This window comes from Nannospalax galili, unplaced genomic scaffold (assembly GCF_000622305.1).
Source record: "Nannospalax galili isolate Female #2095 unplaced genomic scaffold, S.galili_v1.0 scaffold870, whole genome shotgun sequence".
Lineage (NCBI taxonomy): Eukaryota > Metazoa > Chordata > Mammalia > Rodentia > Spalacidae > Nannospalax > Nannospalax galili.
The window spans coordinates 1014959-1036861 of record NW_008329130.1 but is presented as its reverse complement, the minus strand read 5'-3'; the positions used below and the strand labels follow the sequence as shown (position 1 = coordinate 1036861).

The 21903-nt window shown below is 51.5% G+C and overlaps 1 protein-coding gene across 1 annotated transcript in view; it reads left to right on the top strand.

Moving 5' to 3' along the window:
• Pex14 (peroxisomal biogenesis factor 14) overlaps positions 1-21424 on the top strand; it is a 158330-nt gene extending 136906 nt beyond the window's left edge. Inside the window, exons 5-9 of the mRNA XM_008831716.2 lie at positions 9034-9119; positions 12731-12833; positions 14022-14119; positions 17083-17174; positions 20155-21424. Of these exons, the coding sequence (XP_008829938.1) occupies positions 9034-9119; positions 12731-12833; positions 14022-14119; positions 17083-17174; positions 20155-20611 (836 nt within the window). The 3' untranslated portion in view covers positions 20612-21424. The remainder of the gene's footprint in view (positions 1-9033; positions 9120-12730; positions 12834-14021; positions 14120-17082; positions 17175-20154) is intronic.
• The last annotated feature ends 479 nt before the right edge of the window (positions 21425-21903 follow it).

Genomic DNA, 21903 nt, shown 5'->3' with positions numbered 1-21903 from the left:
GAACTGCCGCTGGTGAACCTTGGCTGAAGAGCCTTTGCTGGGCTGAGAACTCTGTGGTGGCGAGACCATGCTTCCCAGCTCGAAGTGACTGTGTTATACCCAAGGCCTGTGTTCCTGCCTGATTTTGTCTGTTCTCATATGCCGAAAGGATCTCTTGGTTGGGGGTGATATAATGAAAGAAACTGAGCAGAGTTGGTTTTGCCAGTGTGCAGTGAATCAGAGAGCCACAGGGTGCAGCTCCCCTTCCTACCATGGCCACTGTCCAGACAGCTGCCTCCACCTGAGCATCCGACCAGGAGACCTCCATGGAGGCCAGGCTACTTCATGGAATGCTGGGAGGGGTATGGGAGGTGCTGGGTTCCCAGGAGCCCTGTCCTCACAGCAGTTTGTGCCTGACTTTGTTGCAGCCTGTGGCATAACAGTCCCAGACACCCTTGGTTGTGTGGAGCAGCCCTCACTGTTGTTTTCTGCTGGCTGTCCATGTGCTTCTCAGGGCTGCCAGGGATGTGGTATTGATGGAACTGTCCATCCCCTCCACCATTTGGCTGAAGGAGCCATCAGGGAAGTGCTAAGGTGTTCAGAACCTAGTGAAACAGAAATGCTCTTGCTTGCTCTCTTCAAACTTGTGATCCTCCTGTCTCAGCCTCCTGTGTGCATCAATGATAGGCCTGACCTTGCTGGTAGATCTGCAGCTTTTTAAAAGCTCACTCAGGCCGACGAGATGGCTTAGTGAGTAAAGGCACCTGCCACCAAGTCTGATGACCTGAGTTCAATCCCTGGGACCCACATGGTGGAAGGAGAGAACCAACTCCCAGAAGTTGTCCTCTGGCCTCCACATACACACATGCACACATATGAACAAATAATAAATAAATGTAATAACCTAAAAAACATTTTTACTGATTTCAAGACTTTCATACAATGTATTTTGAGCCTATTCAAACCCCCTCTCCTCCTCACTTCACTACCCCTCCCCCTGACTTCATGCTATTTATTATTATTTTTCTTTTTTTTTAAGGTTTATCACGTCTAATCTGTGTTCCCAAGTACTCTTGGGTTTGCTCTATCCCTTGGAGTCTGGTCAGCCTACCAGGCTTCACACCAGTAAGGAAAACTGACTCTCCCTCTCCCTACATCCATCAAATGCCAATAGAACATCAGCTAGAGCTGGAGCATCTTGCCCTCCTCCCCATCCATGTCTGGCTTGGGTTTGTATAGGTCTTATGCATGTTGTTATAAGTACTGTAGTCCATATGTGCAACTACCCTGTGGTGTCCAGACCACATAGTTCCCTTGCGTTTGTCCTCCACCTCTGGCTCTTAGGATCTTTCTTCTCCCTCTTCTGCAGTGACCCCTGAGCCTTGGGAGGAGAGGGTATGTTATAGATGTCCCATTTAGGGGACTAGCACTTTGCAGTCTCTTGTTCTCTGCACATTGACCATTCGTGGGTCTCTGTGTTAATCGCCATCTACTGCAAGAAGAACCTTTGATGAGAGTTGAGAGATGCACTGATCTATGGGTCAGTTTAATATTGTGTCTGCTTAGCAGAATGATGGCAGTAGGCTCTCCCCATGGCCTTGTGAGCTGTCTAGCCACAGGTTATTTCCCTGATAACAGTGTCAGGTATGGACTCCATCTTGTGAAGCAGCCTTAAATCCAATTAGAAGGTAGTTGGTTATCCCATAGTACTAGGGCCACTCTTGCATCAGTGGGCATAATTTTTCCAGCCACTTGTTTCATAGCTCACAGAGTTCATAGCTGGGTAAGGTTGATGATTACATCTCTCTGCCAGTAGCACTTTCCAGGGCTATGAAAGCTCACCAGCAGGGATGAAACTTTGAGGTCAGTACCAGCTGGAGTTCTCTGTGTTTGTTCTGTGCCTCATGTATGTAGTGTCTTTGGCAGTAGGGCTTCACCGTGCAGTTCTAGTGGGTGACTGAGTGCAGTGGCAATAGCTAATATTGTTTGAGGGGCTCTGGGGTCTTTCTGGTCAACAATTTCAAAAGAGGAAGTCCATTCCTGGCAGTGGGCTTTTCATTTGCCAGCCTGTGGAGTCTTTCAGGCCATCGAACTGTTACAGGGCAGCTACATTTAAATTAGTTTTATATCGTGTATGTGCACATTGAAAGAAGCTTCTGCAGCAGGTTTCCACAGGACTCTTTCAAAGGCCTTTAGTGTCAGTTGTCCCTGCTCTTCCCCCTCTTCTGCTCTCCCCTCCCATTCCCCACCCATTAAACCTGTCCTGTCTGTTAACCCCTTCCCTATTTATTTATTTTATTATTTTTATTTTATGTGTATGAGTGTATTGCCTGCATGTATATAGGTACACCCGTGTCGTGCAATGCCCACAGAGGTCAGAAGATGGGATCAGATCCCCCGGAACTGCAGTTACAGACAGTTGTTAGCTGACATGTGGGTGCTGGGAACTGAACCCGGGTCCTTTGCAAGAACAACTAATGCTCTTAACAGCTGAGCCATCTCTCCAGACCCCTCTCCCCCATTTATATCACTGCATTCTATCTCCCCTCTCATGAACCCCCTCCCCCATGGCCACTTACTAGTGTCCTGATCTCTAAGGATTTTTCCTATTGAAACACACCCATGTATAAATGTTTTTTTAAAGCTCATTCATGCTGGGTGTGGTGGCACATGCCTTTAATCCTGGCACTCAAGAGGCAGAGGCAGGTGGATCTCTGTGCGTTTGAGGCCAGCCTGGTCTACATAGTGAGTTCCAGGCTAACTTGGGCTACAGGGACACCCTGTCTCAAAAGAAAAAAAAAAAAGCTTACTCATTCCTCATCCCTTCCTCCCAGCTGGAGCCACAGAGTGACTAGCCCAGTGTCCTGCTCTTGGACACCCATGACAGGCGAGCCTGCTGGACTGGGGAAAATCTGGTCTCAAAGTGAGCAGGGGCAGGATTCAGATGGTGGGGGCTAGAGTTGTGAGCCAGTTTGGGACACCTGGGTGGTGAGTAGGAGCCTTGATCTGTTACCCTTGAAGCCACACAGTGGAAATGACACTTTTACATCTGAGTTTTTCTCCCTTCATTTTACCACAAGACAGAATTGTATCACACATCTCCAAAATGAGTAAAATGGCATTTCAGCTCCTAGTCTTTATAGACTCTCTGAACTTTAGGAAAGATCATTCTGGTCCCTTTTCATTAATAATGAAAACCGGGGGGCAATAAAACGCTCCTAACGTGAGGTTGGCAGGAACGGAGCAGCGGTGAGGGCGAAGGGTGAGCTGGCAGGAACCACAGGTGTCCCTCAGGCCTGGGGAGGGCAGGGCTCTGGCACAGTGTAGAACTGTGCAGGGTCCTGGTCCCAGATCCCAAGCTCCATTTTTATCTGCTTAGCCTTAAGGGCTCAGTGCTAGAAGGAAGAGACTGCACTTGTCCAGGCATGGGAGGTCTGCCTGCAGGGAAACAGTCGATCCAGCAGACTTGGGGTCTGATCAGGTTTTTGACCCAGTGTAGCCACCTTCCTGTACGATACTCAGTAGGCATTTGAGTCGATGGCGAACATGGTCTGCTGACTGCAGCAACATGGGAAGGTATTCTCTGAGGATTTGGGCTCATGGGTAGGGCAGATGTCGCTTGGAACAGGACCCTTTTAGACTGTGGCAAGGTCATTTTGTCCTGACACTTTTCTCCTTAAAATGAAGTTGCACTCACGAGATGTTGTATTTTACATTGGGTGCACACAGTAGAGCTGATCAGAAGAGAAAGGGAGAGCAGTGGAGAGGCTCGAGTAGGACTCAGGCCCTGCCTTTCAGGGTCAGGGTCAGAGGTCCGCCTACCACAGGGGTCTCAGCCTCTTGTGGAACTAGAGGTAATTTGTAGCATGTGGGACTGTCCAGACAGGCAAGGGAGTCTGCTTCCTTCATAGGATGGTTTTTCAGGTATGAGCACCTCACTGGGTGTCACTGGGCAGTCACTGGGGCTTTCTTGTTAACTGTAACACAAACCCCAGAACCCATGAAAGAAAGACCGACAAATACCTGTAAACACATGCAGTGTGTACATGCCACAAAAGACGACAAACAGAACCCAAAGAAAACAGGAGGAAGAGCATCCCTGCTCCATGACACAGGAGAAGAACATCCCTGCTCTGTGACACGGGAGAAGAGCATCCCTGCTCCATGACACAGGAGGAAGAGCATCCCTGCTCCATGACACAGGAGGAGAGCATCCCTGCTCCATGACACGGGAGAAGAGCATCCCTGCTCCATGACACAGGAGGAGAGCATCCCTGCTCCATGTCACGGGAGATGAGCATCCCTGCTCTCTATGACACAGGGAGAGCATCGACACAGGAGAAGAACATCCCTGCTCCATGACACAGGAGAACATCCCTGCTCCATGACACAGGAGAACATCCCTGCTTTGTGACATAGGAGAAGAACATCCCTGCTCTGTGACACAGGAGGAGAGCATCCCTGCTCCGTGACACAGGAGGAGAGCATCCCTGCTCCATGACACGGGAGAAGAGCATCCCTGCTCTGTGACACGGGAGAAGAGCATCCCTGCTCCATGACACAGGAGAACATCCCTGCTCCATGACACGGGAGAGCATCCCTGCTCCATGACACGGGAGAAGAACATCCCTGCTCCATGACACAGAAGAACATCCCTGCTCCATGACACAGGAGGAGAGCATCCCTGCTCCGTGACACGGGAGAAGAACATCCCTGCTCCATGACACAGGAGAACATCCCTGCTTTGTGACATAGGAGAAGAACATCCCTGCTCCGTGACACAGGAGGAGAGCATCCCTGCTCCATGACACGGGAGAAGAGCATCCCTGCTCCATGACACGGGAGAAGAACATCCCTGCTCCATGACACAGGAGGAGAGCATCCCTGCTCCATGACACAGGAGGAGAGCATCCCTGCTCCATGACACAGGAGGAGAGCATCCCTGCTCCATGACACAGGAGGAGAGCATCCCTGCTCCATGACACAGGAGGAGAGCATCCCTGCTCCATGACACAGGAGGAGAGCATCCCTGCTCCATGACACAGGAGGAGAGCATCCCTGCTCCATGACACAGGAGGAGAGCATCCCTGCTCCATGACACAGGAGGAGAGCATCCCTGCTCCATGACACAGGAGGAGAGCATCCCTGCTCCATGACACAGGAGGAGAGCATCCCTGCTCCATGACACAGGAGGAGAGCATCCCTGCTCCATGACACAGGAGGAGAGCATCCCTGCTCCATGACACAGGAGGAGAGCATCCCTGCTCCATGACACAGGAGGAGAGCATCCCTGCTCCATGACACAGGAGGAGAGCATCCCTGCTCCATGACACAGGAGGAGAGCATCCCTGCTCCATGACACAGGAGGAGAGCATCCCTGCTCCATGACACAGGAGGAGAGCATCCCTGCTCCATGACACAGGAGGAGAGCATCCCTGCTCCATGACACAGGAGGAGAGCATCCCTGCTCCATGACACAGGAGGAGAGCATCCCTGCTCCATGACACAGGAGGAGAGCATCCCTGCTCCATGACACAGGAGGAGAGCATCCCTGCTCCATGACACAGGAGGAGAGCATCCCTGCTCCATGACACAGGAGGAGAGCATCCCTGCTCCATGACACAGGAGGAGAGCATCCCTGCTCCATGACACAGGAGGAGAGCATCCCTGCTCCATGACACAGGAGGAGAGCATCCCTGCTCCATGACACAGGAGGAGAGCATCCCTGCTCCATGACACAGGAGGAGAGCATCCCTGCTCCATGACACAGGAGGAGAGCATCCCTGCTCCATGACACAGGAGGAGAGCATCCCTGCTCCATGACACAGGAGGAGAGCATCCCTGCTCCATGACACAGGAGGAGAGCATCCCTGCTCCATGACACAGGAGGAGAGCATCCCTGCTCCATGACACAGGAGGAGAGCATCCCTGCTCCATGACACAGGAGGAGAGCATCCCTGCTCCATGACACAGGAGGAGAGCATCCCTGCTCCATGACACAGGAGGAGAGCATCCCTGCTCCATGACACAGGAGGAGAGCATCCCTGCTCCATGACACAGGAGGAGAGCATCCCTGCTCCATGACACAGGAGGAGAGCATCCCTGCTCCATGACACAGGAGGAGAGCATCCCTGCTCCATGACACAGGAGAAGAACATCCCTGCTCCGTGACACAGGAGGAGAGCATCCCTGCTCCGTGAAAAGCTCTCAGAAGTGACACAGGAAAGAAATCAACTAGAAAAACGGAAAACATACATTATACCAAGATCACTGAACATCAGAATCACAGCAGAGCTCTGGTTCTGCTGTCGTGTTAGCAGAATCTGTCTAATCAATGCTGTAGTCAGAGAGATTGTAGGCAGACAGCACCAAGAACAAGAACGTGGCTGTGGGATGGACTGGGGAACCCAAGGAGGAAGCCTGCCAGGGTCTCTGAGAATCTCAGATGCCCACCTCCTGACCCATGTCCCTGCAAAGTCTCAGGTTTGCAGATAGCCTGTACAGGAGCCAAAACGGTTCCACAGTATGTGGTACAATTAAAGATCCGAGATGATCTCAGCTGGGAGGTCCACCAGCTGGGAGGCTACATGGAATACTAGACAGCTGTGGAAAGACTGAGGAGTGGGAAAAAAGGAGACTTGGATGTGTGTCTGCTGCTTTACATGTGCAGAAACATCCTCTGGGAGAAACAGCGTGGAGCTGTTGACAGTGGCTGCTGGTGCAGAGAATCCGGTTGGCAGCAGACTGACTTCTGTTATTGGCTACTTAACTGAGTTCTCAAAATGTGAAAAAAAGAAATGGGATTTGAAGTCTGTGATTAGCCTGTGTTAGGGAATCTCATGTGAAGTCTGTGAGCACAGGGGACTGTGGTAGTAAACGAGAGGTTGGCTGTTCCCTCTGCCTCTTGAGAGCCCTGTCTAGTCACCCAGCAAAGGGGCGGGATGCACCCCTTACCCACTTGGAGGCCACTGTGACTTGGAGTCCCCTGGCTGGGCTGCATGCCCACAGTCCTTTCTCTTTGCACTCACATCCTGCCACTAAGCTTCACGGTGGTCCTGAAATACCCGACAGTGGCGGGGCCCCCGGAGAGCTTGCAGGCACAGGTGGGAAGGCAGAGTTGGCATGTTCTCTGAAGCACTGAAGCTGGAACTTGGTGTAGGGGGTTGTGGCCCTCCCCTCAGGGTTTCCAGAATGCTGGAAATCCAGGTTCCCAGACTCCGCTCTGGGAGTCTCTTCCTTCTCAGCAGACCTGTTGGGCACCTTGTGAACAACTTTCCATTGGCATGGGCCTTGTTCCTCTACGACTGCTTTGTGGCCCCTGCTGCCAAGTGTGCCAACTGTGTCTGTGTCCTTCCTCTTGGCAGATCCTGAGAGGAAACAGATTGACCTCTGGGTGACCTGGGGACAGCAGTTGCTAAAATAGAGAACACATCTCTCTTCTACAACCAGAATCTCATTTGGACTGTGGAGGCTTTGTTTTGCTCCCCGCCTACCCACCCTGCCCACAGGGAACATGTCCCAAGATCGCCAGTGGATGCCTGAAACTATGAATAATACTGAATGTCCTGGTTTTTCCTATATATACACAGCAGTGATAACGTTTAATTTATAAATTAGACATAGTAAGACTAACAACAGTAGTAATACTAACAATAGTAATAAAATAGGCAACTATGACCATATGCCACAATCAAAGTTGGGTCTTGGCAACCCAACATCTATATCTATATCTGTGTCTGTGTCTGTGTCTATATCTATATCTATATTTGTTTTCTTTCTGTATTGGGAGCTCTTGCTTTTTCACTTAAAGAAAGCACTCAGGCTTTTCTCAGGCAGATTCAAATTGCCAGCATTGCTGCTCTTATGTTTTGAGCCCATCATTAAGTAAAATAAGAGTCTCTTGGACAACAGTGCTGTGATCCTGAGACAGCCAGTCTGACAGCCAAGGTGGCTGCTCAGGATCTGACAGGCAGGTAACATATACAGCAAGGATACACTGGACAGAGGGCAATTTGTGTCCTGGGTAGGATGGAACGAGATGGCTAGGATTCCATCATGCTGCTCAGAAGAGTGCACATTGTAACACTTGTGAACTGTATCTTTCTGGAATTTTCCATTTACTATTTTCAGGTCACAGTTGACTGCAGAAAAGGAAAAACATATAAGGTCTGGAGCACTATGTGTACTGGTCTGTGTGACCTGGCCAGGAGGCCATTCCTGCGTGAGGGTAGATGCTCATTTCCAGTTCCTTAACCACAGCGATTCTTTCAAGATTTACTTGGCTTCTGGCCTCTAACCAGGCTGGGCTATCTTTGCCTCTGTAGCCCATGCAGAAGGGTCCCCATTTCTAGCTTGCCCCAGAGCTAACCCAGTGTTCTCCTGAAGTAGAGATCTGATCATGATGCTTGCTCTTCCAGATCCTTCACTGGTGCCATCTGCGACATTGCGACCTGGTATTCAGGTTCCCTGACCTATACCCCTACTCCCCTCCTCTCTGGCCCTCAGAACCACAGATCTTGTCCTTCTCCCTGACACCTTCATTCACAGAGCCTGTTATCAGGTCCCAGCATGTGAAGTTGCTTTGCTCAGACCTTTGTAGACTGTCTTCTCTCCCCAGCCTGACAAGTGGGAGCAGAGCGGGGAGGCCTAGTTCACAGTGGCCATTGGTCTATCCCTCTCTGTGTATGCACACGTCATCTCCCTGGATCCTTTGTTCCTTGACCATATGGAACTGTGTCTTCCTGTCACCCCTGCTACCTGACCTGCCCCCTCCCCTGGCTGGGGACTCAGCTCACCTGGGGACTGCTGCACACCTCCATCCAGCATCACATGGCCAGATCATTGTTCAGACGTAGCTGTTTCTATTCCAAGATGGCAGATGGTTAGGGAGACAGGGAAGAAGAGAGGACAGAACTGAGCTGACGGCCTGATGGTCACAGACGATCTTTCTACAGCTTCGTGTCCTACTTGCCTATCCATGGAGGCACCTGTCACTCTTCTCTGGGAAAGAATGCCAGAGGCCCTTCCTGAATTTATTGTTTTTCCTCCCACCAGGCTCCGGAGGTTCCCGATGGCGAGATTACGGTGCCTTGGCTATCATCATGGCAGGAATTGCTTTTGGTTTTCACCAGCTCTACAAGGTAAGTTACCTCACAAGGGCTGAAATGCTGTGGTCTGCCACCCTTGGGCATCCTGCCTCCTCCTCCTGACCCCTGGCCTCTGTGCGGAGGCACTGTTCCCAGCGGATGCTCAGTCCTGGAGAACAGTGGCTGTGTGGAAGTGGGAGCACAGCAGGGAAAATGGGAAGGCGCGGGCACCGCCTCTATCCGTCCTGGATTTCCCACCTCCCTCAGGAGGACCTTAAGGTCCAGGTCAGGAGTTTAGAATGGCAGTCAATGAGAAATGTGTAAATTTGAGGGGCAGAGCAGTGTAGTGGTTAGGAGCTTGGAGCCTCGCTACCTGTATTGAACCCAACTCTGCCTCAGAGTCCTGTTCCCATCTGTAAGATGGAAGTGGAGGGTTCAGCTTTGCAGCTGCATGAATTGTGCCTTCACAGCTTTGCTTTCACTTTTAATACGGTATTCGGTGAAGGAGACAAGATAACCAACACTCTGATAGGCTTTGCGTTTGATGATTTTGCCCAACCGCTACCGTGAGTGTTCCAAGCACAATGAAGGCAGGGCAGATGGATTAACGCATTTTCTGCGTATGCTGGTCTGTGGGATGTGACCTGTGGTTTGCAGGAACATCTTTAGACCCCGTCTCAGGAGGCTGCAGTGAAGACCTGTGGAGCTGGCTCCTTGGGGCAGTGCCAAGAAGAGCCAGCAGCAGGCCTGCTGGCAGGTGGGAAGGCCCCTTAGATGCTCTGTTCTACCCTGGTATTTAAACCTTCTTGAAGAGCTCACTTCTTGATTTCTATAGATTGTGGTAGCATCTGTATAAATGTGGGGTTCCCCCAAACCTCATGAGTCAGCCAACCCTCAAGAGCAGAGTTCATGTCACAGCAGAGCACAGGCACTGAGCAGACATCTGTTACTTCCACACCAGCAAAAAGGCCCAGCCTTGATTTGGAAAAGCTAGTCTACAAGATGCAGAGCCAGGATGGCCCCAGGTGCAGATGTATGTAGCCTGGAGAGAAGCTGCGCTCTCTTCTGAGGCCTTCCACTAGTCTGCCCTGTGTTTGGAAATTTTTAAAGGACCCTCGTGAATTCTTAGACTTGAAACTGTAACTTTCAGCACATGAAATATCTTTAAAATGTGCATTCTGGGAGTCTTAGTTTTTTACTCCACACAATAGTGAATGACAGAGTTGTGGCAGAATAATGTTTTCAGTGTAACATCTGTTGCTGGAGTAAAATTCCTGTGCAAAAATTCAGAAGCAAACAGTCCTGGGGCTTGGGCTCCCCCCTGAGCTGGTACCTCCCAGGGCCTTGGCCTCCTTCAGGTGGCTGACTATAGGCAGCGCCGACACAGGTCACAGAAAAGAGCCACGACCTGTGAACAGCACCGTTGCTTCACACGTAACGGCTGTTGTCACCTGTTTCCATGGAGCTCTGGTCTCCCCCCTCTGTATTAAAAAAGAAAGAAAACATTGAAATGTCAGTTGCAGTGGTGACACAAGGATGTCTAGAACATCTGCTACTAGTGTTCTTTAAAAAAAATGGCAGAAGGCCGATGTCTTTTTGTCCATGCACACAGATTTAGCCTGAGCAGTGGCTGTGCTCCCACCTCATGGTTCTGACCTTGGGAATGGCGGTTGTAGTTGGCTTTTCTTGACTTTTATATTTGGGAAGCGTCAGGCTACATTTAATGAGCTTCAAGTTGGCTGTGGTAATAATGTACTTTGCAGAATAGAAATGGCTTATGTGCTAAATGGCGAGCTTTGCTTAGTGTCTCTCTTGAAATGAGTTCTCCCACAAACCCCTTGTGAGAAACCTCCATTTCCTTCCTCGGTACAAAACCTTTAATGGAGAATTTGCCATCTTTTTGCCTGTCTGGGTCCTAAATAGACCTGAGTTCTCCCTGTATAGCGCCTGCCAGACCTGTACCATGCTTGGCTATAGCAATGTCCTTTCGGAGTGATGTGGGCCTCATTCCCCTAGGTTGGGGACTTTGTCTCCAGGCCCCAAGCTGGTTGGTTGTTGGATCAGGGGTCTTCCCCCCGCCCCCTCATCTGTTGTCATAGCACCCACTGCCTCTGCCCTCGAAACTCCCTGTCCCAAGCCCCACAGGCAGTCACCAGTTGTGCCCATGTCTTCCTAAATGATGGGGGGCCTGGTTCTAGGCCCCCTTGTTTGATGGCCGGCCCCCACGTCACCTGCTTTGGCTTTCTTTGTACCTTAGGGCAGTTTGTCCTTTGCCTTAGCTTTTCAATTCCAGGAGTCTGAACTCAAGGAAGCTGTTCTTGTGACTGAGCCTTACTGTAGAGGCAAGGTGACTCCTCACCAGCTTCAGATGTCCATGTCATGCCTGTGGAGGGGCCAAGAGTCCCAGAAGTCTTATTGTTGGTTCTCCTAATTCCTCCAATAATATTTTTTAAAGTTTTAAAAAATTTGTTACTTTATGTGTATGCGTGTATTGCCTGCATGTAGGTCAGTGTACCTGTGTTGTGCAATGCCCGCAGAGGACAGAAGAGGCTGTTGGATCCCCTGAGACTGGAATTAGGACAGTTGTTAGCTGCCATGTGGGTGCTGGGATCCGAACCTGGGTCTTCTGCAAGAACAGTCAGTGTTTTCTCCAGCCCCACCAATAATTTTTTGTTTATTCATTTTTATCATTTGTTTCTAAATGGATGAAGCAGTTTGTTTTAGTCACAAGGTTGAAGATGTTAAAGTTCAAAAAGCGGACAGTGAAAAGCCCCCCAAAAGTATACAGTGAAAAGCCCCCCCAAAAGTGAACAGTGAAAAGCTCCCCCTAAAAGTGTACGCCCAAAAGTGTACAGTGAAAAGCCCCCCTAAAAGTGTACAGTGAGAAGCCCCCCAAAAGTGTACAGTGAAAAGCCCCCCTAAAAGTGTACAGTGAGAAGCCCCCCAAAAGTGTACAGTGAAAAGCCCCCCTAAAAGTGTACAGTGAGAAGCCCCCCAAAAGTGTACAGTGAAAAGCCCCCCTAAAAGTGTACAGTGAGAAGCCCCCCAAAAGTGTACAGTGAAAAGCCCCCCTAAAAGTGTACAGTGAGAAGCCCCCCAAAAGTGTACAGTGAAAAGCCCCCCTAAAAGTGTACAGTGAGAAGCCCCCCAAAAGTTACAGTGAAAAGCCCCCCAAAAGTGTACAGTGAGAAGCCCCCCAAAAGTGTACAGTGAAAAGCCCCCTAAAAGCCACCAACAGGGTCAGTTTCTTGTAAAACCTGCAATTTCATCTCACAGCTTTTCAAGTAGATTTGAAAGCATCATAGAAATATTAATATCACTAAGAGAAGTGAGCTGAAGAAGGAGTAAGAGTCCCCTCAGCAAGACCAGACCTGCTTTCCCAAGGCTGGGGTACCAGCTCAGGGCAGACACCTTGCCTGGCCTTTACTAGGTCCTGGGTCCTCCCAAAGGCCCGTGGAGAAAATTCTCCCCGGGAGGCCTCCCTCCTCCCTCCCTCAGCCCCTCATCCTCGTCAGGTAGAAGTTTTACACAGTACTCTCAGTCTCATAACTTTTTAAGGTCTTGTTTTCTGGGGTTTCCACATTCCACAGAGGACCAAGGAAAGTGGGGTGGTGGGACCTGAGAGACTCACGAGGTACACCTCCTCAACTGTCCACTTTTTGCAGAAGTACCTGCTGCCCCTCATCCTGGGAGGCCGAGAGGACAGGAAGCAGCTGGAGAGGATGGCAGCGAGTCTCTCCGAGCTGAGTGGCAGTGTGGCCCAGACAGGTAAAGATTAATGACTCCATCAAGTCACCCTCGAAGCTTCTCACGCAGCCCTCTCGGCCCCTCCCCTCTCCCTCCGTCTCCACTCTATGTGGTGACTTCATTTATCTGCTCTGAGAATCTGTTCACATTTGCAAATGAAGCCGCCGTCATTTCGGTTTAATTTGAAATTGCTTGTTTACTGTCGGCGCGGCCTCAATTAATTATGTTTTTACGGAAAGGCTCCCAACCTCAGAATATTAATAAGGGGAATAAAATGACAGCCTTTCTAAGGGCTGTAAAGTTCATTTTTAATTTCTGCTTCTATGAGGTTTTCAGGGGGGTTTTCAGTGATTTTTTTTCCCCCTTCCCTCGAAGAATCCAACACAGGGTCAAGAGAGTCTGTAATTACTGTGGCTCCCAGGACCCCGGCCACCTCCTCTGTTATCGACTCCACAGGGCTGGCGTTCATTACCTGCTGCCCCAGTGATGGCCCAGATTAGCTGGGACCTGTCACAGCAGAGGTGGCTCTTCTCTTTTATAAACTTGTTTACTAGGTGGAAGCTCTGAATCTAAACCTGAGGTGGGTGAGAGCCCCACCAATCCCAGGCAGGAGTTCCTGTCCCTCACTGGCACCCGTGTAAAGTCTTCTGAAATCCTCTAGGGCATTCTTCCTGTGGCCAGGGGCATGGTGGTTACAGGCCTCAGGCTCATATGACAGTGTGGGGATAGACAGGCAGCCTGGTGAGGCAAGGCAGGACAGAGCAGAGCAAGAGAGAGCGCCATGGGTGGGACCTGCAGTGTCATCATTCCTGGACGTGGCAGAGCCCCAAGCCTTAGCCCTCCCAGAACTGGAACCATCCTTGAGCACCCAAGGACATCGTGTGGCTGGCGAGATAAGTGATGCAGACCTGATAGGAGCATGGTGGGAGTTAGAGAGCCAGGCACATCGCAGCCAGGCATAATTAGTGGGGAGAGGTTTTGGACGGATATACTGTTGACCACTGACAAGCACACAATGAGAAGATGAAGTAGAAACAGCAGAGGTTACACACATTGCGAGTGGATCACCTCAGGCACAGATAAATTATCTGGGTGTGGGTATCGGGGCCTGTAGATAAATTACAAGTAGCAGGGAGGTGGCAGCTCACGGGTGTGGGTGAGGAGGGGACCTTGGGTACTGACTTACCAGACGTGACGCTCTCTCCCCAGTGACTCAGGTACAGACGACACTGGCCTCTGTTCAAGAGCTGCTGAGACAACAGCAGCAGAAGGTCCAGGAGCTGGCCCATGAGCTGGCCGCCGCCAAGGTACTTGTCTCTGGGCCCCTGTTCTCTTTTAGGGCCCAGGTGTCTCTTTTATATCTAAGCCCTGGAACTCCACAACCTGTATACTGCCATCTATGGGCCTGAGTGTCCTCTGCCTACAGTCTTCTGTCACAGGGTGACACTACACGGGCTGATGCTGCTTCCCCTCTCCCCAAGAAGAGACCCACTGGTGTGCATCAGCATGGTCTGTACCTTCCTGTCTCTGTGCAGCCTCCTAACAGTAGGGAGGAACCACCCATCTTCCGCTGGTGGGCCTGTGACGCAGCCATGCGCCTGCAGATTGTGTTGCAGTGCAGGTCACAGCCTGGTCAAGGAGGAGTCCAGATGGCAGAATGGTGGGCTTGGGTTCACTAGTCCCTGCTCCTCTCAAGGTGCTGGCCTTACTTGACTGCAGTGGGCAGTTTTCTAGACCCAGCGTTGGTGGGGTTGGGTGATCTGAAAGGAATTGAAGCCAACCAGGATTGACTGAAGTGGTTTCTGTGCCTTGATGCCTAAATCTCAGTAGAGGTTGACGGTCAACCTGTATGGGTCACAGTCTTCATTCTCCGCTTATTTGACCACAGGCAGGTTACTTTAACCTTTGAGTCTTTGTCTGGGAACTGGCACTGTAACGGTATCTACAGTGCGCTGCTTAGGGACTGAAGATTGGTGCCTAAGTCTCTCTTGGGAAGAAAGTCCCCCTAAGAGCTCCTTCCCAATGTCCATCCCACATCGAGGGCCACCTCCCTTCTTGCTTAGGAGGCTGGGTGCTGCTTCTGCTGTGCTGTGCCTTCCCTGAAGGAGGCCATGAAGCAAGCAGGCAGGAAGGCGGCACGGCCCCCAGCCCACTCTGCTATCACTCGGATCTGTGGCCTGCCAGTGGCCAGCCGCCATTCCGGAAATTGGAAAACTGTTTTCATGCCCTAAGCGTAAGATGAGGACCACATGTTGTGCTTTAAAGAGGGTGGGGCCGGCCATGGGGGGAAAGAGGTCCTCACTCTGTCACAACTCCTGCCCCCAGGCTCCTCCCTGCTCTCTCTGCTGAAGTAAGGCTCTGGCCTGGCACCCAAGCCCACATGTGTGAGGACTTCAAGTTACCCCATAAACCAGAGTCAGAGCTGTGTTTTCTCAGCTGTAATGTAAGTTTTTACATCTGCCTTTCAAACTCCTACTGGAGCACTGTAAAAAAAATTAAAAAGAAGAGCTTTAAGTAATTAAAAAAACCTACATAAAACTGAAGACTGTGAGTTTTCTACAACTGTTTTTTAAAAAGACTGGCTAAAAAGCCCCAGATGTCAGATTTTATTTCTAAATCCTGGCATCTGGCACCATGTGCATTTGGAAATCTGAGTCCTTTGTGGCCAGTGAGTGGAAATTGCTCCCTTGTTAATGGGCCGCTGTAGCTTTCAAGGTCTCGAAGAAGCCAGAACAGTGGCTCCTGGGCTTCACTGTCTGGTGGTCTGGAGCAGGGACCCTGCGGGAATGTATGTGAGGGTGTTGCCCCCCCCACCGATCTGCAGTGCAGGGGTGTGCCCAGTGAGCTGTGTGGGCCAGGCCACAGTGGCCCCCACCTTGAGTCTTGAGACCCACGGCTGGCAAGGAAGAGCCAGAGACATCCCCCTCCTGCCTAGGGATAGCCTATCTGGGAGTGAGCATCTAGCTGAGGCTGCCCCTAGCTGCCTGCCTCTGTCACCAGGAACTAGGCTATGTCACTCATCACAGACCACTGGGCCACCAGCAGCCCACTTAGGGACAGCCGTTCTGGCTTTCCTCTTTACTCAGGTTTAGTGGTAGAGGGCACCCTACCTCTTTGCCCTTTGGAGAAGGCATTGAGTCAGGACCTAGGGTGGCTCCTTCTCTCCATTCAGCCTTGAGTTATCCCAAAGAATAAATTGGATTGGGTGGCGTAGTCTACAGATGACTTTACAGATAGCGGGGTGTTGGGTGTGGCTGGGGCCATCCTTCTGGACTCTGTGGAGAGCCTCTGGAGACCCAAACTTAGAGAACTGGGAGCTGGAGATCCCAGGCAGAGTAGAGAGTGTGGCAGGGGTCAAGGCTGCCTTTTAGGATTGCCTGAAGGCAGAGCTGTGGACCAGACAGATGCTCAGGCCTCCCTGGCTTCCTTGTGTACTAAGGTAGCTTCTGGGCTTGGGGACCCGCCCAGTGGTGGTGATTTCTCGAAGGAGGCTGGTTTTAGAGGCATCTGTCCTAGTTTGCTTTATATTGCTGAATTATAAGTACTCTGGCCAAAACCAACTTGGGATTTATTGTGTCTTACACTTCCATGTGATAGTCCATCTTTGAAGACAGGAAGCTGGAGGCAGGAACTGAAGCACAGACTGTGGAGGAATGCTGCTTACGGACTTGCTTCTCTGACTTATGCTCAGCCTGCTTTCTTACAACCTAAGACCACCTGCCAAAGGGGTGGCACCATCCACAGTGGGCTGGGCCCTCCCATATCACTCAGCAGTCAAGAAAATGACTCACAGACATACCCATAGGCCAATCTGATAGAAACAATTTCCCAGTTGAGGTTCCTTCTTCCCTGGTGTTTCAAGTTGACAGTCAAAGCCAGCTGTGACGGAGGGTCCTTGTAGAGATGGCTGTGTTTATTGGTGGTTTTAGTGGATGTTTCAAACACTCAGTGGAAGTGGAGGTTTTGCACAGCTGCAGCAGCTCCTCTGTCCCCACCATCACATCACCTGCTGCTGCAAACACCTTAGTGTCTCTGGGAGAGATATGAGTTTGCTATTTCATTTTACACTTGGATACTGTAGTTCCACCAACAAGCATGTAATGACTTCTTAACTATCATCAGATATCCAAACGGAGTTGTGGGAATGTTCATTGTAGGTACATCATCATAGGCAGGTGCACACAGTGTCCTCCTGATCCCCCATACCCCACCCCCAGGCTGCAGCAGGCACCAGTGCTCTGACCCATGTTCCCTGTGTTCTGACTTTCAGGCTACCACATCTACCAACTGGATCCTGGAGTCCCAGAATATCAATGAACTCAAGTCGGAAATCAACTCCTTGAAAGGACTTCTTTTGAATCGGTAGGAGAGGAGGCTCAGGTTCAGAGGGTTCAGGGTCAGCCTAGTAGTGACCCTAGTAGGGCTCCTGGACTGGTCTCACTGTGGGAGGACACAGGGTCCCTCACTGAGCTGGAAGATTGGAGACTTTGGGAGCTCCTGCCTCCCTTTCCCAGCAGCCCACCCACTCTGGGTGTCAGCACCCACAAGTGTTAGATGACAGTCAATTGCCCATAACTGGTCAGGGACCGCATGGGGCAAAGAACAGAGCTTCTGAGCAGAGTGCCCTCGTGTGGCACAGAAATAGGCAAGCCTCTCCTTCTGAAGCCCAGTGCCCTTTCCAGGCAGCTTTGCCCCACCAAGGGCTGCAGTGTGTGAAGGCTTCTACAGTTAAAGGCATCGGTAGAAACAGCCCTGCCTCCCCCTCCCACTTCCTGATGTCCCTTGTAGTGACAGCACGTTGTCCCCAGTGCAGCCCTGACCTTAAAGGGTAACTAGCAGGTCCTGGTTTGCCCAGGCTTGCCCTGGCTTCAAAGCTGAAAGTGCAGTGTCTCAGGAGCCTCTGTCTAGGAAACTGTGGGCAGTGGTCAGTCTGCCTGAGTGGTGCCCTGGCAGGCTATACTTGTGGCCCTGCTTGGCCCAAGGCATTAGTAAGAACTGTGAGGAGATTGTGGCACCCAAGGTGGCCCTTTACTAGGGGCTAAGAGGGGGTAAGGGGCTCTTATGGCCCAGACTAGAGGACTGCTTTTCTAAGCTTCCCACTTCCTGATCTTCCCAGAGGGGAAAAAAGCATATCTTCGTAACAGGTGTGGTGAATTCAGGCAGGGCGTGCAGATTGTACTGAGAAGCCTTTGGCTTTCTGAGTCTAGAAGGTAGGGTGTCTCTGTGGAGGGGGGCAGATGCAGGCCAAATGTCATGGGAGTCAAGAAAACTACAAACTGAGTTTCTTGTTTGCATTTGTGTTGCTGCTGAATGTGCAGGGTTTTGGTGTGTGCACCACCAGGGCGGACTCTGAGCAGGGGGGTGTCTGAGACCAGTGCCAGTGCAGTGCCGCTCTGGGGACAGGAGCAAGGTGTCCTCCTGGCCTTGCTAGAGACAGAGCTTTGTATTGTAGAGCTTTGTAATGGTTTGAATAAGTGTCCTCCATGGGCTCCAAGTGTTGATGGTTTGTCCCCAGTTGGTGGCACTATTTTGGGAGGTTCTAGGAGGTGTGGCCTTGCTGGAGGAAGCACATTACTGTGGGTGGGCTTTGAGAGTATATAACTTACCCACTGACAGTCTGGCTCTCTGTGCTCTGTGATGGACCTTCTGCCCAGGCCACCTCTCTGTGATTGTCTCCGTCCATGATGGACTCTAATCCCTCTGGAACCCTAAGCCAAATAAACCCTTCTGTAAGGAATGGTCATGGTGTTTCATCACAGCATCAGGAAAGTAATTAATACAGAAGTTGGTACCAAGAGTGGACTGTTGCTGTGAAGAGCCTGACCATGTGGGTTTTTGGAGGAATATGGAAGACTTTGGAACTTTGGACTGGGAAAGGTGTTGAATGTTGTAAGCAGAATTTAAGGGGTCATTCTGGTAGGAGCCTGGAAGAAAGTACTGCTTAGAGCAGTAGTCCAGAGGGAAATAAGGATGTAGCAGCAACTGGGATGTTTGGGCAAGGAGTCTGGCTGCTTTCTGTTCACAGCCCAAGACCTCGCCTGAGGCTAAGTTGAAAAGTAATGGACTTTGGCAGAGGAAATTTCAAGAGAGCCTAATGTAGAAATGGTGGTGTGGTTATTAATGGTGAATATTATGGAGTTGTGAATATTATAATATTAATGGTGAATACAATGAAAAGAGCAAGTGGGCAAAGAAATGCAGAATGTATAGTTTGGAGAGAAAAGGGCACTAGGAAGCTTAATGATGTTGGAGCCAAGATGTGTGCTTAAGGAGAGGCTCTCTTTGATAAGGAGATTAGAGCCCTTAAGGCAAGGCCTCCAGATTTGCACTTGAACAATGGAAAGTACCCTCAGGCAGCCTCCCCCATCCACCCACTCCTGGGACCAACTTTGTATTAGCTACTTTTTTCTATTGCTGTGATGAGAAGGAAGAGTTTGACTTACAGCTCCAGGGGCACAAGAGTCCAACATGGTAGGATAGGTGTAGCAGGAGACAGCTTGAACAGCCAGCTAAGTGCTCACATTTCCAATTAGGCACAGAAAGCAGGAAAGGACATACGGAAATAGGCATGACTGTGAACTCTTTAAGCCCGCCCCCAGTGATGAGCTTCCTCTGGCATGGCCATATCTCTTAAAGGTTCCATGGCCTCCCCAAACAGCACTATGAACTAGGGACCAACTGTTCCCCAGTGGAGCCTGTGGAGGACATTCTCATTCAAACCACCACAAGCTTAATTTCTGAGTCAAGGCCAAGCTGACCCAACCTTCCCAGGTCTCTCCTGAATGGGCTTCAGTTTGGATTGTCCCAGAAGAGAGCAGGCCATGTATGGTCAAAGCTTTGGCTTAGAGGTTTCCAGCAAAGGGTCCTGGCATCGTGGTTTTGGTCTTGATATCTCTGATCCGACCAGTGGCCAGGCCTCCCTTCTGCACTTTAGCCCCAGTGTCTTAAGTCCTCAGGCTTGGACCCTTTGGCCTCTGACCTTTTCCCTATCCTGGCCACAGGGGTGAAACAGGGACCATGTTGGGATTGAGTCAGAAAAGCAGGCTTCAGGGTGTGTTGGGTGCTTGGTGGGCAGACCAGCAGCTGTCAAGGCAGGTGGGCCCCACTCAGGGCCGGGGATGAGAGGTGTCTGTGGGTACCTACCACAGGGCACTTCTAGTGCCCATTTTGGCAAATTGGGCCTCCAGTGAGCCAAGGAAGAAGAGGTCAGAGGATCTGTCCAATCCCCCTGGGGGAGCTGCAGCCATCACTGAGCCTTTGAGGATCAGGGAACAAGGGGATGTGTGACACTGGAGCAGGGTGCTGTCACCAACCTTACCTGCTTCTTTTCTCCCTCTGCCAGGAGGCAGTTCCCACCCTCCCCATCAGCCCCGAAGATCCCCTCATGGCAGATCCCAGTCAAGTCTCCATCACCCTCGAGCCCTGCAGCTGTGAACCACCACAGCAGCAGTGACATCTCGCCGGTCAGCAACGAGTCGAACTCATCGTCTCCTGGGAAAGAAAGCCACAGCCCCGAGGGCTCCACAGCCACCTACCACCTTCTGGGCCCCCAGGATGAGGGGGAGGGAGTGGTAGATGTCAAGGGTCAGGTGAGGATGGAGGTGCAGGGCGAGGAAGAGAAGAGGGAGGACAAGGAGGACGAGGATGATGAGGATGATGATGATGTAAGCCATGTAGATGAGGAAGACGTCCTGGGGGTACAGAGGGAGGACCGCCGGGGTGGGGACGGGCAGATCAATGAGCAGGTGGAGAAGCTGCGGCGGCCAGAAGGTGCCAGCAACGAGAGTGAGCGGGACTAGGGCTGGCACAGCCACCCATGGCTCTGGCAGCCTGGGGATTTGGTTGGCAGGTGGGCATGGGCTGTGACTTTGTCTCCAGCAGGTTGGCGGGGACCCAGGTCGGGGCAGGGCTGCCGTGGGCTGCAGCAATGTGGGGTTGCGTTTCTGTTCACCAGCCTCCCAAACACCTACTCCAACCCCAGCCCTGCCACTGCCTCAACTCAGTCCTAGCCCAGGTGGCCCTGGCTGTTGCTGGCCAGGCCGAGGGTGCAGGAGCTCTGTACTCAAGCCCCTGCTCGGCCACTTCCTGGACAGGTGTCTTGTCTAGGTGTGTTCACTGAGTGTCTTGACTAACATGACACCATGCATGGCCAGAGCTCGTGTCATCTCCTGTCTCCTGTTGCCTCAGTGTGAGGGGTTCTGCTGCCCCCCACTGTCCCCTGGGCCTGGCCTGTGACACCTTCTTCACCCTGTTCCGAAAGCCAGAGCCCTGGATCTTTTTGTCCCATGGGCCTGCCAGGACCCAGCCTCCCCACAGCCAGGTCCTGCCTGACAGATGCTACCTTTGGGTACCTGTCCCCAGCCAGTCCCACTGGCCTTGTCCTCTAACCACACGCGACCATCCTCGCTTGCCGTGTTATGGCTCGGCTAACCCTGTGGTGAGACCTGCTTCTTCTCCCATGGTGGAGCCAGGCAGTGGGGCCACCCTGACCAACAGCCACGTCTGTCCTTCCCACTGAGAAACACATGTTCATTTATGTGATCATGTATAGATTTCAGAATATAAGATATGACTGTACATAATTGTAATAAATATGAGTTGCCACTATTTAATTCCTGCCTCTGACCTTGTCTGCTGGCACCCCATGCCTCCAAGGTGGGTCTCCACCAAAGCTTTGCCAGGTGACCACTAGAGCAGGACCCTGAGGGACAAAGGGGCCTGGCAGAGGCGTTCACCCAGAACTAGAGGGGCTCCTTCCTCCCGCTGGTGTCTGTGGAGGGCGACATTCCCCTGAGAGCAGGAGGGAAGGGACTCCGTTACTGTATATAGACCTGGTGCGGAGCGGGATGAGCTGCCTTCCTTAAATGGATGCACATTCCCCAGGAGCCTGTCTGTTCTCGGCTAGTCCCTCACTTGCGCCCTCCCTGTCTCTCTTTAACCTTCACAGAGTGCTGAGCTGTGACCAGAAAGCTGGGCCAGGAGCTCCCTCCAAGGAGCACGCTCAGCTCCTTCTGCCCCAGTCTGGCTCATCCTGGAGCCATGGGCACTGTCCTGTCGTGTGCCTCGTGTGGGATGTGGCCTGGGAAGTAGA